General features: G+C 45.9%; 1 protein-coding gene across 1 annotated transcript in view; it reads right to left on the bottom strand.

Annotated features, from left to right (window-relative positions):
* LOC144506104 (short transient receptor potential channel 3) overlaps positions 1 to 17,409 on the bottom strand; it is a 121,695-nt gene that overhangs the window by 52,723 nt on the left and 51,563 nt on the right. Inside the window, exons 4-5 of the mRNA XM_078231957.1 lie at positions 11,794 to 12,010; positions 11,461 to 11,694 (exon numbers count right to left, since the gene is read on the bottom strand). Of these exons, the coding sequence (XP_078088083.1) occupies positions 11,461 to 11,694; positions 11,794 to 12,010 (451 nt within the window). The remainder of the gene's footprint in view (positions 1 to 11,460; positions 11,695 to 11,793; positions 12,011 to 17,409) is intronic.

The following is a 17,409-nucleotide window of genomic DNA, read 5'->3' as shown; positions in this document are numbered from 1 at the left end:
AGAGAACAGCCCTAGCTCCCTCAATCTTTCCTCATAAGACCTACCCTCCAAACCAGGCAGCATCCTGGTAAATCTCCTCTGCACTCTTTCCTGCACTTCCACATCCTTCTTATAGTGAGGTGACCAGAACTGCACACAATATTCCAAATGTGGTCTCACCAAGGTCCTGTACAGTTGCAGCATAACCCCACGGCTCTTAAACTCCAACCCCCTGTTAATAAAAACTAACACACTATAGGCCTTCTTCACAGCTCTATCCACTTGAGTGGCAACCTTTAGAGATCTGTGGATATGGACCCCAAGATCTCTCTGTTCCTCCACAGTCTTCAGAACCGTACCTTTGACCCTGTAATCCACATTTAAATTAGTCCTACCAAAATGAATCACCTCACATTTATCAGGGTTAAACTCCATTTGCCATTTTTCAGCCCAGCTTTGCATCCTATCTATGTCTCTTTGCAGCCTACAACAGCCCTCCACCTCATCCACTACTCCACCAATCTTGGTGTCATCAGCAAATTTACTGATCCACCCTTCAGCCCCCTCCTCTAAGTCATTGATAAAAATCACAAAGAGCAGAGGACCAAGCACTGATCCCTGTGGCACTGCGCTAGCAACCTGCCTCCAGTCCGAACATTTTCCATCCACCACCATCCTCTGTCTTCGATCAGATAGCCAATTACCTATCCAATCGGCCAACTTTCCCTCTATCCCATACCTCCTTACTTTCATCATAAGCCGACCATGGGGGACCTTATCAAACGCCTTACTAAAATCCATGTCGATGACATCAACTGCCCTACCTTCATCAACACACTTAGTTACCTCCTCAAAAAATTCAATCAGATTTGTGAGGCACGACTTGCCCTTCACGAATCCGTGCTGACTATCCCGGATTAATCCGCATCTTTCTAAATGGTCGTAAATCCCATCCCTAAGGACCTTTTCCATCAATTTACCAACCACCGAAGTAAGACTAACCGGTCTATAATTACCAGGGCCATTTCTATTCCCTTTCTTAAACAGAGGAACAACATTCGCCACTCTCCAGTCCTCTGGCACCATCCCCGTGGACAGTGAGGACCCAAGGATCAAAGCCAAAGGCTCTGCAATCTCATCCCTTGCCTCCCAAAGAATCCTAGGATATATTTCATCAGGCCTAGGGAACTTATCGACCTTCAGTTTATTCAAAACTGCCAGTACATCCTCCCTCCGAACATCTATTTCCTCCAGCCTATTAGCCTGTAACACCTTCTCTTCCTCAAAAACATGGCCCCTCTCCTTGGTGAACACTGAAGAAAAGTATTCATTCATCACCTCGCCTATCTCTACTGACTCCATACACAAGTTCCCACTACTGTCCTTGACAGGCCCTAACCTCACCCTGGTCATTCTTTTATTCCTCACATAAGAGTAAAAAGCCTTGGGGTTTTCCTTGATCCGACCCGCCAAGGACTTCTCATGTCCCCTCCTAGCTCTCCTAAGCCCCTTTTTCAGCTCATTCCTTGCTAACTTGTAACCCTCAATCGAGCCAGCTGAACCTTGTTTCCTCATCCCTACATAAGCTTCCCTCTTCCTTTTCACAAGACATTCCACCTCTTTCGTGAACCATGGTTCCCTCACTTGGCCATTTCCTCCCTGCCTGACAGGGACATACCTATCAAGGACACCCAGTATTTGTTCCTTGAAAAAGTTCCACTTTTCATTAATGCCTTTCCCTGACAGTTTCTGTTCCCATCTTATGCCCCCTAATTCTTGCCTAATCGCATCATAATTACCTCTCCCCCAATTGTAAACCTTGCCCTGCCGTACGGCCCTATCCCTCTCCATTGCAATAACAAAAGACACCGAATTGTGGTCACTATCTCCAAAGTGCTCTCCCACAACCAAATCTAACACTTGGCCCGGTTCATTTCCCAGTACCAAATCCAATGTGGCCTCACCTCTTGTCGGCCTATCCACATATTGTGTCAGGAAACCCTCCTGCACACACTGCACAAAAACTGCCCCATCCGAACTATTTGACCTACAAAGGTTCCAATCAATATTTGGAAAGTTAAAGTCCCCCATGACAACTACCCTGTGACCCCCACACATATCCATAACACCACACCTCGACTCCTGATGGTAACGGTAAAATATGACAAGCTGCATGATGTCTTCAGCAACCCTGCAGATAGAGCACAGTGTACAAATACCTAGTCGCAGACAGATGTGTCCATTCAATCCGGGATTAACATCTTGTCCTGAGCATTCATGGTCAGATCCACCAACGTCAAGCCAGTGTTGTTCTCTGACCACTGCCTCCTATTGGCTAACTGTCATTTACAGGAAGACCAGAAGGTTGGCATGGGGACATGGAAGCTGAATATGAAACTGTTGACTCCAGCAAACATTGAGGAACTCAAAGGGGATTACAATGGTCAGAGAACCATGAAATCCCTCTTTGAATGTCGGTCGCACTGGTGGGAAGCAATCAAGGTGAACAACAAGAGCTTTTTCATCCTCAAAGGTGTTCAGAAGGAGAGAGAGAGAGAAAGAAAGAGACAATGTCCCAACTCCAGAAAAACCTGGAAAATCTGCTCCAGCTGCATCTGATGGAGATTGATGTCAAAAGAAGGTCTCCAGGAGGTGAAGAGCCAGTAAGTCTCGCGCTATGCCTTGGAGCAGCCAAGGTCATCCCGGTCTAGAGTCTGCCCTGTGATGCAGAATGAGACATCCTTGTGTTTCTTCTTCCAAAAAGTACAGAGAGTCTGTGATCAGCAGCCTGATGGAAGAAGGTGCATCAGTCTGACATATTGAGAATGAACAAAACCTTTTGTGTCATATTGTATGACATGAGCTCACAGACAGCACGGCCTCCAATCCTTCCTGTCCTCTATCACAGAGGTCTAGGAAAACAGCGAGCTGAAGCGTTTGGACAAATCACTAAATCTGGATAAGCTGACAAAGGCCATCAAGTCCTTTGAAATATAATACTCCTAGATGCAATGGCATCTGTGGGACTCAGTGAGACTGATTGGCCCAGAGCTGCTGGAAGTGTACAAGGATATGCTTCTGGATGGCAGCATGTCAGAATCCATGAGGAAATGCATCATCACTCTCATCTACAAGCAGAAGGGGGGAAGGGAGGAAATTAGAAATTGGTGACACATTTCGCTGTTGAATACGGACAATAAAATTCTGGACAAATCATCACCAATCATGCCAAGTCTACTCTGGAGGCCGTGATCCACCGTGACCTACCTACGCTGCACCTGGCAGGAAGATGTCTGATAGCCTTGCGCTACTCAAGGATCCAATTGCCTATGTGCAGCACAGGGAGGTGGACACCTGTCTCATCAGCCTGGATCAGGAGAAGGCTTTTTACAGAATATTGCACACCTACATGATGAATAGGAACATAGGAATTAGGAGTGAGAGTCGGCAATTCAGCCCACTCCGCCATTCTATATGACCATGGCTGATCTCCATCTCATCCTAACTCCAGTTCCCTGCCTTTTCCCCATAGCTCTTTTTCCCACTTTTGATCAAATATTTATCTATCTCTTTTTTGAATCCATTGATTGATTCTGCATCCACTACACTCTGGGGCAGTGAGTTCCATAGATTCACAACCCTCTGTGAGAAGTAGCTTCTCCTTATCTCGTATTGAACCTCCCCCCCACTTACTCTACAACTATGACCTCTTGTCTTAGACTGTTCTGGAAGGGGGAAACATTTGGTTAATATTTACTTTATCAATCCTGTTGAGTATTTTATACACCTCAATCAAATCCCCCCTCATTCTTCTATACTCCAGCGAATACAAGCCCAAGCTGCTCAACTGCTCTTCATACGACAGCTCCTTCAAACCCAGAATCAATCTAGTGAACCTCTTCTGAACCGCCTCCAGTGCCACCACATCCTTCCTCAAAGGTGACCAAAACTGAACACAATACTGCAAGTGTGATCTCACCAACGCCTGAAACAATTGTAACAATAATTTTCTATTTTTATATTTATTTGCAATAAATGCTAAGATTTCATTTGCCTTCCTTATAACATTCTGCACTTGCATACCTACTTTCTGAGACTCATGCACAAGGACACCCAAATCACTGCACAGATGCCTTTTGAATCTGTTTCCCATTTAAATAGTAATTTCCCCTTCTATTTTTCTGGCCAAAATGGATAACCTCGCATTTATCCACATTAAACTCCATCTGCCAGATTCTGGCCCATTCCCCAAGCCTGTCAATATCCATTTGTAAACTTTTTTATCTTCTCATCACACCCTACTTTCCCACCTATTTTTGTACTGACAGCAAATTTCAAGATGTTCACTCCATCCCTGCTTGTAGATCATTGATATGGATTGTAAATACTTGTGTTCCGAGAACTGAACACTGCGGGATCCCGCAAGTTACAGATCTCCAAATGGAAAAGGACCCATTTATCCCAACCCTCAGCTTTCTGTCAGTCAGCCAATCCTCAATCCAAGCCACTACTCTACCCCCAATCCCTTGGGATCTAACCTTCTAGAACAGTCTCTTGTGTGGAATCTATCAAATGCCTTCTGGAAGTCCAGATAGATCACATCCACAGGATCCCCGTTATCTACCTTGCTGGTTACATCCTCAAATGTGTTCTCTGAAACTGGGAATTGGAGTGGGAATCCGCAATTGGATCCAACCGCTCTACCAAACTTAAGTAGCATAGTTTCAATCAATGGGTGGGAATTAGAAAGCTTTCTGATTAAATTTGGAGTCAGACCGGGCTGCCCTCTCCTCCCCCGTCCTGTCCTTTTGCCAAGTCCCTCAGGACACGAGTATAAAAGGATTGGTCATCACCGACAGCGGAAGAATTCAGTTGAAAGCCTCCATGTATATGGATGATGATGATGCCCCTGCTTGGATCTGCTGTTGGTGCACAAGCTGATGAGCATTTGCAACCAGTTCGAGCTGACTTCAGAAGCCAAGGTAAATCGTGGCAAAAGCAAGATCATGTTCTTTTGGAACTGGACTGACTGATCCTTTGAACTCCTCACCATCAGATCAGACTAGCTGAAAGTGCTGGGGATATGGTTTGGAGAGGCTGGGGCGTGTGCCATAAACTGGGAAGCGCGTAAAGCCAAGGTAAGGCAGAAACAGGACATGTGGGAGCAATGCTTCCGCTCCATTGTGGGTAAGAACCTGGTCATCAGGTGTGAGGGCTCTTGGGGTTGCTGTACATGGTGCAGGTGTGACTCATACCCTGATCCTGCACTACAGTGGTCACTTGAGCCTCTTCTACTTTATCTACATATCAAAGTCACAACTGCACACCTGCTTGAGGAATGTGCCTTTGTAAAAAAAAAAGTCTGGAAAGAGATGCAGCGGTTTCTGTTACTGTTCATCCTGAGCAGCTCTGTAATGCAGGACTCTGTGCTCTATGGGCTGTTCCCAGAGATGCACATCAAGACAAACAGCTGCTGGAGGTTCATCAACTCAGTGAACGATGCACTTTGGTCTGCATGACCGAGTGCTTCAGACTCGTATATCGCAAGGTCCAGGACTATGTGTTGAGGAACGCATTCAAGCTTGGGGCAGCTATTCCAAGGCACAATGGCAAAAGGCCAGTGTGTAAGGTGTTTCAGCTATAGTGCACTGAGGGGCTGGTACCTATGTAAAACACCCCGGACTGTCAGCATATTCTTGATTGTATATTGTAAATGCAACTGTGCTGAAACACCTCAGAGTGCAACATGATCTATGTAGAAAATGTGAATAGCTTTGCACTTTCCTGTTTTGTCAATTTGAAATGTTTGTAATGTTCTTTTAAATATTATACAAATAAAGTATATTTTTGCAAAAAAAACAGAATGGAGGCTAACATTGGAAATTGCAGTTATCTTGGAAATATAATGGGCTGGAGGACATTACAGAGCTAGGGAATGTGACACCATGGAGGAATTTGAAAATAGCGTTCACACTTAACGTCTTGAATTTAGCTCTTCTTTCCATGTGTGGACCAAGACTGTATTATGGTCTGGAGACAAGTGGTTCTGGTGGAACCCAAACTAAACATCAGTGAGCAAGCTATTGCTGAGTAAGTGCTGCTTCATAGCACTGTTGATAACACCTTCCAGTGCTTTGCTGATGCTTGAGAGCAGATTAATGGTGTGATAATTGGTCAGATCGGATTCGTCCTGCTTTTTGTCAGCAGTAAGAAGTTTAACAACACCAGGTTAAAGTCCAACAGGTTTATTTGGTAGCAAAAGCCACACAAGCTTTCGGAGCTGCAAGCCCCTTCTTCAGGTGAGTGGGAATTCTGTTCACAAACAGAGCATATAAAGACACAAACTCAATTTACATGAATAATGGTTGGAATGCGAATACTTACAACTAATCAAGTCTTTAAGAAACAAAACAACGTGAGTGGAGAGAGCATCAAGACAGGCTAAAAAGATGTGTATTGTCTCCAGACAAGACAGCCAGTGAAACTCTGCAGGTCCAGGCAACTGTGGGGGTTACAAATAGTGTGACATGAACCCAATATCCCGGTTGAGGCCGTCCTCGTGTGTGCGGAACTTGGCTATCAGTTTCTGCTCAGCGACTCTGCGCCGTCGTGTGTCACGAAGGCCGCCTTGGAGAACGCTTACCCGAATATCAGAGGCCGAATGCCTGTGACCGCGGTCACGGGCATTCGGCCTCTGATATTCGGGTAAGCGTTCTCCAAGGCGGCCTTCGTGACACACGACGGCGCAGAGTCGCTGAGCAGAAACTGATAGCCAAGTTCCGCACACACGAGGACGGCCTCAACCGGGATATTGGGTTCATGTCACACTATTTGTAACCCCCACAGTTGCCTGGACCTGCAGAGTTTCACTGGCTGTCTTGTCTGGAGACAATACACATCTTTTTAGCCTGTCTTGATGCTCTCTCCACTCACATTGTTTTGTTTCTTAAAGACTTGATTAGTTGTAAGTATTCGCATTCCAACCATTATTCATGTAAATTGAGTTTGTGTCTTTATATGCTCTGTTTGTGAACAGAATTCCCACTCACCTGAAGAAGGGGCTTGCAGCTCCGAAAGCTTGTGTGGCTTTTGCTACCAAATAAACCTGTTGGACTTTAACCTGGTGTTGTTAAACTTCTTACTGTGTTTACCCCAGTCCAACGCCGGCATCTCCACATTTTGTCAGCAGGACATAGCTGGTCAATTTTTCACATTATTAGATAGATGCCAGTGTTGTAAGCATGCAGAACAGTTTGGCTAGAGAGCGCAGCTAGCTCTGCAGCACGTCTTCAGCACAACAGTGGGGATGTTACGGGGCCCATAGACTTTCCTGTGTCCAGTGTTTCTAGATTTCATGCAGAGTGAATCAAATTGACTAAAAACTGGTATCAGTGGGCCTGAAGATCTCAGGAAGAGACTGAGATGGATCATTCACTCAGCACTTCTGATTGAAGATAACTGCAAATGCTTCAGAATTGTCTTTTGCACTGAATTGCTGGGCTCCTCCATCATTCCAGAAGGGGATATTCCTGGAGCCTCCTCATCCCATTAGTTGTTAGTTTACCACCATTCCTGACTGGATGGAGAAAGATGGCAGAGCTTTGATCTGATCCATTGGTTGTGAGATTGCTTAGCTCTGTATATAGTATACTGTTTCCGCTGTTTAGCACACGTTTCCTGTGTTGAAGCTTCACTATGTGGCACCTAATTTATAGGTATGCTTGGCATTGCTACTGGCATGCTCTCCTGTACTCTTCACTTGGGGGTAATGGTAGAGTAAGCAATATGCCAGGCCATGAGGCTGCTGATTATAATTGAATATAATCCTGCTGCTGTTGCTCCTGATGGTCCATGGATGCCCATCTTTGAGCTGTTAGATCTGATTTGAATCTATCCCATTTAGAACAGCAGTAGTGCCACACAATACAGCGGAGGGTATCCTTAGTGTGAAATGTGTATGCATGTGTGTGCGTGTCCTGATCTATTCCATATGATTCCAGTAGTTCTCCTAATTTGGTGCCATCCGCTATCCCACAACCAGTGTGTAAGTTCATCAAATATATTTTGGAATTCTAAGTGCACAATTTGGTAGGGTTTTTTAGGTAGGATTTATCCTTTCTTAACCCATATTGACTGTTGTTTACTAGGCTGTGTTGTACAGATAATCCTTGGATCTACTCCTGATAGTTGATTCCATTAATCTACATGGAATTGAAGTAAGATTGATCAGCCTATACTTGGCTGTATTTGTTTTTTTGTTACACTTCTTGAATGTGGAAACTACATTAGCCTATTTCCAATCTACTGATACCTTCCCACTGCCATTGGCTCCTACATAATGATTGTCAATACTGCACAAATCTACTTCTGAGGTCTGGATTTTTCCCTTCGAGGTGGAAGTCATGAGTTGGGAGATTTCCCAATGTCATAATCCCAGTTCCTGCCCGGCAGTTCTTGCACATGCTGTCTTCATGCTGAAATGATGGGGATGGGCTGGAGTTGAGGCCACCACCTCCAGAAGCAGGCCCAAGATGTGGACACAAGCAGATGGATGCCAAGGCAAGCAGGTTAGAAAATTCCTTAGCCCTCACCCCTTAACCTCAACCCATCCACCTCCATCATCCATGCCCCTTCCATACCCCATATTACCTCTATAATCACCATAACCACTCTCCCAGTATCCACTATGGACAGAACTCATGAGCCTGATAATAACATTGGGAAATCTTTGAGATTCTCATGAAACTGTAAAAATAAACAAAGCCATTTTCTTCACAAACCTTAAAACTTTTAGGAGCTGATAAAACTGTTAATCTAAGAAAAGCTGAGAGTCTCCTTAACAGCCAGATCAACAACCCCTCCTGAGCTGTATCCATTAATGGGGTTTGGAGCTCAACCAAACATTTATAATTAGATTCCATTGCTCAACATTCTGTCAACAACGCCTCAAGAGCTGCATACATTAAAGCCTTGAACTAGTGGAGCAGATGACCATCAGGCAGCATAGTGGCACAGTGGTTAGCACTACTGCCTCACAGTTTCAGGCATCCGGGTTCAATTCTGGCCTTGGGTGACTGGGTCAGTGTGGAGTTTGCACATTCTCCCCATGTCTGCATGGGTTTCCTCTGGGTGCTCTGGTTTCCTCTCACAGTCCAAAGATGTGCAGGTTAGGTGGATTGGCCATGCTAAATTGACCCTTAGTGTCCCAAGATGTGTAGTTTAAATGGATTAGCCATGGTGAATGTTCGGGGTTACAAGAATAGGGTGGGGAAGAGGGCCAGAATAAGATTCTCTTTGGAGAGTTGATGCAGACACGATGGGCCGAATGCCCTCTTCTGCACTGTAGTGATTCTATGATCTGTCCCACTGCTTCAATGGTTTAACAATCAAAGATGTCAGACAACTGTTCTGCTATTTCAAAGGCTCATCAGATAGCTGGGCTGCCAATCAATGTAAAGGTCGAAGCAAAGTGTCCAACTGACACATTGAAATCAGAATACCAATCCTGTTGAATGCAGAAGAGCACATTATTCCGTGGCGAAAGTACTCTAATGAATCTGAACACTTTCCTTCCCTTTTAAGAACAGATACCTATCAATAACTGCATTAAAAATAATTAAATTTTTATATAGCATCAAATTATGATATGTGAGCAAAACCTTTTAAACTTACCAGTCAAAAGATTCCCAACCCCACAACAGGCTTCCCCTTGGTTCCTGACCCCTCTGACTTGACATAATTCACAAACTTCAGAAACACATCTGCCTCGCAAACTCAATGAAATACAAAGTTGAGGTAGGCAGCAATAAGACAGCCCCAAAGTCAGTTTGTATGCGCTTTGAGTCACCATCTGCCACATTTACCGTGCCAGTCAAAATGGCAGCTGGCAGGAATGAGGTCGGGCTTTCATTTACATCTACCCAGTGCGGGCTTGTCCCATGTCAGGATGGCAAAATCTGGCCCCAAGTCTCTCAACACTCTTGGATCTATCTCCAGGGTAGAAAAGCAAAATAACGTGGAATGCTGGAAATCTGAAATAAAACAGCAAATACTGGAAAATGTCAGCAGGACTGGCAGCATCTGTGGAGAAAGAAACGAGTTCACATTTCAGGCGATAACCTTTCGCCATCTCAAGGGACGTAGTTCCTTTCGGGGGGTCACACTTGTTTAAGCCTTTCATTTAACTTATAATGAAGTTCTGAATTTTGCATTATCGGTATTTTTTTTATTTTTCTGCAATCAGAATATTTACTATTTCACTTCCATCCTTTTTTCAAGGCTGTTTCCATCTTTGTTTGCTCTAATCTCTTCTCTGAAAAAGTTGAATTGGTTTTGCATACTTTTGAACTTAACGGGCCTCAATTTGCTCTGACAGTTGGAGTTATTAAATACACAATTGCAGCAGTTCTGTTCATTAGGTTCAGTAGACTGGATGCTAGCTTGTGGCCAAACCCCCAGTATTGGTCTTGGGAGTAAACAAGTGCAGCACACATTAATGTACTCACCTGGTGGGTTTTTTTGGTTGGGAAGTTGCACAAATACGCATATGTACACTGCACAGTCTTAATTTACATATTACCTTCATTTTGCACAATTAAAATAGATGTTAAACTATCTTCATTTGTGCAAAACAATCACAATTTGAAGTGTGAGCAGGAGATAGCTTGTGGCAATAACCAAAGCAGATTGTTTGAGTCGACCCTACAACATTACACATCCCAATGCTAATATTTTGGCTCTTATTGTGCAGAATATCCAGTGATTTCTCTGGGTGTCAGCGATATTCATGAAATGCCAATGATCATGTCAAAATATCTGCATTAATTAGTGTTAATCAATGTTTCGGATGCTGAAAATTATCTAGTACAAATTTGGAGTCTCATTCACTCAGGTTTTAATTGTTGGGAGTTTATGAAAATGTTGAATTTAAAATGAAACTTTTTTTATTTTTTGTCACTTTTTCTCTCGCTCTAATTCAATGTTTCTTTCCCTCTTTTCATTTGTTTTTCTCGATCTAATTTGTCATTGAATTCACTCATTCTATTATACATCTCCTTCTTCATCCTGATGCTGTTAATTTCACAATCCTTCAATTAGAGTGGTTAATGAGATACAGAGTTGATTGTTGTGTTCACTCAGATCTTGGGTGCTTGGCTTCCCTTATGCATCATTTATCAGCTCACACTTTCAGCCCTTTGAACTAACAGCAGATGCTCTAACATTCATTTCTGCAGTAAGATTTGGCCAAATATATGCGGGATTTACTTCAAAATACTACCAAAGTTGCAATGCAGGAAAGGTCCCAAGGAAATTTCTAGTTTTAATAACAATACCAAGTTAGCCAGTACCCAATTAACACCCAAATATCAACCTCACAAAGCTGACATTGTTAATCCAGAGGTTTTACATTACTGGCTTACCTGCATAAACCAAACAAAAGGTTACGGGTTTATGAAACTCAGTTATACAATGTTACCTTACCGTACGTATAGTATTCAACTTCTGGTGGAAGTGTTACAAGCGAAAGATCACTCTCCTCAACATTTTTGTCCACGTACTGCTGTGCTTTAGAAGCTTCCAGAAATGCCAGAAATCTTGCTGTGAATGCAGCTATAAAAATTGATAGCATTCCAAAATCTAAAAGATTCCACATTTGGAAAATGTATTCACGTGGGCCTTCTGTCCAGATTTCCTTACACTCAGTCCACATCATACCTACAAGAGATTTTTAAAAAACATTTAATTTGTATATAGTTCTTTAAAGAAAAGATGAAAAATTTACTGTATACACAGTCCAGAAAGGAAGCTACTTACCCAGTATCCATACCATGATTAGCATTTCCGTCCAAGTAAACATTGTGGTTTTCATTCTGAAGACTTGTTTTGGATAATCCGTAACAGTGACATTGGGTAAGGTTTTGATGCCTTCAAATCTGTCAGAGGCATTAAATACTAGTAAACACAGAAAGATGATGAAGGACGCTGCATGCATCACAAACTTCATGAAGGGACTTCTTAGCATCTTCCCCAGCTAGAAGGAAAAATTAAAATATGTATCTATCCTGTAGATGTAAACTGAGCATCAGTCATTTCACCTCACAGGTTCTTGTTTTCCTCTTTAACGAGCTAGTGTAACTTCTTTTTTTGCTATTGAATTTCACACCAGTGAAGCTATGCACATGCCATTATGGGAAGAAGAATATTTTTTCAAATCCAATTTCTCCCTTTACTTTTTTGATGGTACTGACCCACCTAGGGTTTAATTCCATAGGTTCCAGCACCTTATACCAAGGATGAGTTGAGTACTGGAAGCCGAGTAGCCCTTTGAACCTCCTGTTCTTTCTTGATATCCACACACATCTTTTTCCAGCATAAATCACATTGTTAGTGATCAGGACCAGGAACTAAGTTGTTTTCCTATCCCTAGCTGAAATGACACTATGGCCATCCTTAATGTTGTCCTGAGATTGACTAACTCAGCACAGATCAGAAACTGAAGCTGGGATTTTCCTGATCTATGTAACATAGTTCTACAATAGATAGCAAATTTACCAATTGTATAATTTAGGGTGCATTAATATATTCTCTTAGAATTTAAAACCATTTAAAAAGTCAGGAGACTTGTTATAAGTCCTTACAACACTGCACATTTCAGTCTCTATCTGTCTTTCTACAAACTGTTAAAGTCTTTCTCATGATGGACCAATTGCCCTTGTTATGAAAAGAGTTTAATTGATGCCATGACCTTTTGGACTCCAGCACAGCTAATAGTAATATGGGAAAAAATAATGATTTTGAATGCAATATTTTTGCAGTCTGTATCTTTGTATTGTTGCTGTATTTAATTAAAACATTGGATCTGAAAAATAACATCTAGCATATAATTATTATAGTTTACAAATTGTTCTGAATGTATCCAGCATAGTTTGCAGAACATATGCCTTCTTAAAAGAAAAATATATTTTTACTGTTAGACCAAAGTTATATTAGGGACCGACTTTTTGTTGTCCTTGTAAAAAATGACATGGTTGTGACTGCACCTAGTGTAACAGGTTGTAGTTTGGGGAGAACAATCTTTTGAAGAAAAACAGCAGCAATGAATCATGCACTTGTGAATACAGGTTGGATAAGCTATGAATGAGTTTGAAGTCAGGCTATAAACCCAACATGGACAATCCCCGAACATCCCCTCTATCCAGCGGGGCACCCTACAGTCTTGTCGGCTTCACGGGGAACGAGAAGACTGGCTTTTTCTCCGTTCCCTTGTCCATTAAGTTAGGGACACTCCGGGCACGGTGGAAATGCGTCCTGATGAGTTGGGAACAGGAGGGAAAGGGGATCCTAGGCGCCGATTTTATAGTGGCTCACCAGGTCCTGGTGAACCTGAGGAACCACTGTTTGTGGGGCATAGCAGAGGAGGGAGCTGAAAAGGAGGTAATGATAATAGAGAGGGCACAAGAGAGGGGGGACTCTGTGTGTGGTAAAACCCAAGGAGGGGTATGATTTAGAGGCCCTGATAGAGAATACCCCAGAGGAATATAGGGGGTATGTGAAGAAGAATTTAGCCGCCTTTGCGACCCACAAGCACGATTGCGGGAGGGTCACTGGGACAGAGGTCAGAATAGATGGGGACCCCATGTCCCGACCCCAGAAACAGTATAGTTTCCCCCGGGAAGCGGAGGCAGATTTAGAGGTAGCCCTGAGCTCACTGGTCAGGCAAGGTATTCTGAGGCCAATTGCCACTCACGTGAACTCACCACTCAGGCCGGTGAGGAAGCCAGATAATTCCTGGAGGGCAACAGTGGACTACAGAGTCCTCAATAAAAACATTCCGGCATGCGCCCCAACGGTGGCAGCCGTAGCGGACTTGTTAGGGGAAATCCCAGTGTCGGCCTCTGTTTTTACAGTGTTGGATATTTCCAACGGGTTTTGGTCCATCCCGGTCAGGCAGGAGGACCAATACAAGTTCACGTTCACTTTCAGGGGCCAGCAATATACGTGGAGCTGTCTCCCACATGGGTTTCACAATAGCCCCAGTATTTTCCATCAGTGTATGGCCGAATGTCTGAAGGAACTCAGTGAGCCCCACAGACTGGTCCAGTACGTGGACGACATATTGCTGTTCACAGACAGTAGCGAGGAACATGGCCCCCTGATAGATGAGTTGTTGGGGTTACTCCGTAAGGGAGGATTAAAGGTTAACCCCAAGAAAGCCCAGATCGGGTTGAGGGAGGTCAAGTTCCTAGGTTTAACCCTTATGGCTGGAGAGAGAGGGATAGACGCGGCCAGGATGCAGGCAGTGCAGGAACTCCCAGTCCCGGTGGATGTTAGGGGGGTACGGTCCTTTTTGGGAGTCACAGGCTACTGCCGTGACTTCATTGAAGACTATGCCGCGACTGCAGCGCCTCTGCTCAGGCTGCTGAACAAGGGGGTGGAATGGGAGTGGGATAGCAAGTGTGAGTCGGCATTTGTCCGACTCAAACAGGACTTGCAGAAGGCCCCAGCTCTGGGAGCCATTGACCCCAGGGAGGAATTTTTCCTGGAGGTAGCAGCAGGCAGTGATGGCCTGAGCACTGTACTCCTCCAGGAACGGCATGGCAAGCTTAGGCCTGTGGTGTATTCCTCCCGAGTCCTCACAGAAGTGGAGCAGGCATACTCCACTTGTGAGCGACTGGTAAAACGGGTGCAGGTTTTCATCAGAATGTCACCCATCACTCTCCTGACCCACCATACCCCAACCCAAATGTTACTAGATGGTCGAATTAAAGACGGCACGGTCAGTAGTGCAAGGATCACCCGGTGGACTCTCCTGTTGTCCCAGATGGCTTTATGGGTGAAGGGGCTGAGTGAGCCACAGCTCGCAGCCAACTTAGTATACCCAGGGGAACCACACCATTGTTCCGTAGAGGGGGTATGGGAGGTAGATTTCGGTTTTCGGGCAGGGCTGCATCCCACGGGTAGGGAAATCTATGTAGACGGATCCAGTTCCATATCGGAGGGCACCAGGTTCACGGGTTGCGGGATCTGGGACCCCGAGGCAGAGATAGCCCTGACCCTCAAGCTCCCACACACACTGAGCGCCCAGCAGGCAGAGCTGGCCGCCGTTATGTATGTGGTTACCCATCCCGAGCGTTTCCCCACTCCATACACCATTTGTTCAGATAGCATGTTCACGTGCAACTCATGCACGGTGTACCTAGCTATCTGGTCCCGCCGAGGGTACACCTCGTCGGACGGGAAACCCCTCACCACTAAACCTCTGTTGGAGAGGATCGTGGCTGCTGTAGGGGAGGGCGGGGATAGATACATACATAAAGTAAAGGCCCACTCCAAGACAGAGCCACGAGGTGAGGGGAACCAGAAGGCAGACCTTCTGGCCAGAGAGGGGGCTAGGAACGGGGTAGTGTGGGATCCATATGGGGAAGGACAGGTGGCAGCAGCCAGGGGACAGCCCCGGAGAGGGGATCCAGGAGTGACCTTGGCCCCAGACCTGGCCACAGTTCAGGCACAGGACCCCGAGTTAAAAACCGTTTTAGCAGCCCTAGGCAAACAAGAAAGGGTAGAGGGTCCCTATGGGGAGAAGAACATGACCGTGAAGGAAGGCATGCTCTTCAGAGGGGACCAATGGGTAGTACCTTCCCTTTACAGAAGGGAGTTTTTGAAACTAGCCCATGAGGGTCCAGGGGCAGGACACCCCGGGCCAGAGACAACATGGCAACATGTGGAGATGGCGGGCTGGTGGCCGGGGCTGAGGGAAGACGTTTGCAACTTTTGCGCAAGCTGTCTAGTTTGCGCTGTGAACAACCCAGACACTCCAGAAAAGGAAAGTTTCAATTGGACACGTCAGGAGGGTGGAGGGGCCATGGCAGTCGATCCAAATTGACTACATTGGACCTCTTCCGACCGCTCAAGGGGGTTACAAATACTGCCTGGTACTGGTGGATGTGTTTTCAAAATGGGTGGAGGCCTTCCCCTGCCGAACAGCCACCGCGATAGGCACGGCAAAAATCTTAGTCCGGGAGGTGTTCTCCAGGTGGGGACTCCCACAGTATGTCGAATCGGATCAAGGGAGCCACTTCACAGGGCAGGTGATGCAGTTTACCCTTAAAGTACTGGGCATTAAAGCAAAATGGCACGGAGCCTACAACCCCCAGTCCTCGGGTCCGGTAGAACATTTGAACCGGACTATAAAGGAAAGGCTGCGGAAGGAGACAGGGGATTCACCCATCCGGTGGGTGGAGGTTTTGCCCCTGGTGCTTATGGCGATCTGGGCCAGCCAGTCCAGGAGTACTGGGTACTCTCCCCATGAACTCATGACAGGCCGAGTCATGAGGACTCCCATGCATGTCCTGATCCCAGCCCTGACTGAGGGACAGCTCAGGGGGGTAAGCAGGGACAAATTGGCTAAACAGCTGCTAGAACAGCTGAAGCAGGTTCACTGGCAGGCAGCCAGTAACATGGGGGCCCAGCACCGCAGAAACAGGCTGCTGCTGGAGCCCCGCACAACTCACGAGTGGGCCATAGGAGAGCAGGTGATGGTCCGCAATTTTGCGCAGGTAGGAACCTTTGAGCCACTGTATGCGGGGCCGTACAGTATAGTGGATAAGGCCAGCCCCATGGTATACGCTGTACAGCTTCCCCGAAAGATAAGGTGCTACCACGTAAACCAGTGCAAGCTCTTCGACCCCACCAGGGCCGGTAAGAGCAGTAAGGAAATGAGGAAGGGGGAAGTGAGTGAGGGAGCCCCCATAGAGGTGGAAACGGTAGGGGAAATACCCGACCCCACCGTTACCCAACAGGTGACAACGTGCTGTCCCCGCCTGGCAGCACCAGAAGTAATGACCACTGTGAGGCAGACGGTGATACAAGCACCCAGCCCGGGTAACTTTAAAATACCTGAGCACCCACTCACCGGTCGAGTAAACTGCCTCAGGGAGGCAGAAGTAGTGGAGGCAGAGGAGATGGAGGTGTCGCCTCTGGTTTGGGAACCATTGAGGGGACGTAGGAGCGGTAGGGTCGCCAAGCCCCCGGTAAGGTGGTCTCCCTCACACAAGGCACCTGGGGCCCGATCCCGCAGTAAAAGGGCCCGGGTGAAAGGTGGGATATGTGGAGCACTGCTGAGTGCGGCCACAGGTAGCCCAGTCTCCGCAGGGAGCGGACGGGGATTCCAGAACCCCTTAGGGGAAGGGGAGGCCAGGGGCAGTCAGGTCCCTTGGCCCAAGGAAGTCCGGACCGGACGGTCAGACCAGACGGACGACTGGCCCCAGCATAGTGGAGACCAGTTTTGAGCTGGCCACCCGGAGACGGGTGGCGTTGTAAATAGGTCTATGATTTATAGCTTCTGTTTAGTCGAACTTTTGTGTAGGATCTGGTTAGGGTTGTGTGTGTTTCTACTTGGGGTAACAGTTTAGTGTGGAGGTCGGGAACTTC

This window comes from Mustelus asterias, chromosome 1, assembly GCF_964213995.1.
Source record: "Mustelus asterias chromosome 1, sMusAst1.hap1.1, whole genome shotgun sequence".
Classification (NCBI taxonomy): domain Eukaryota; kingdom Metazoa; phylum Chordata; class Chondrichthyes; order Carcharhiniformes; family Triakidae; genus Mustelus; species Mustelus asterias.
Note: the sequence above shows the minus strand (reverse complement) of the source record. Positions and strands in the feature narration are given on the sequence as shown.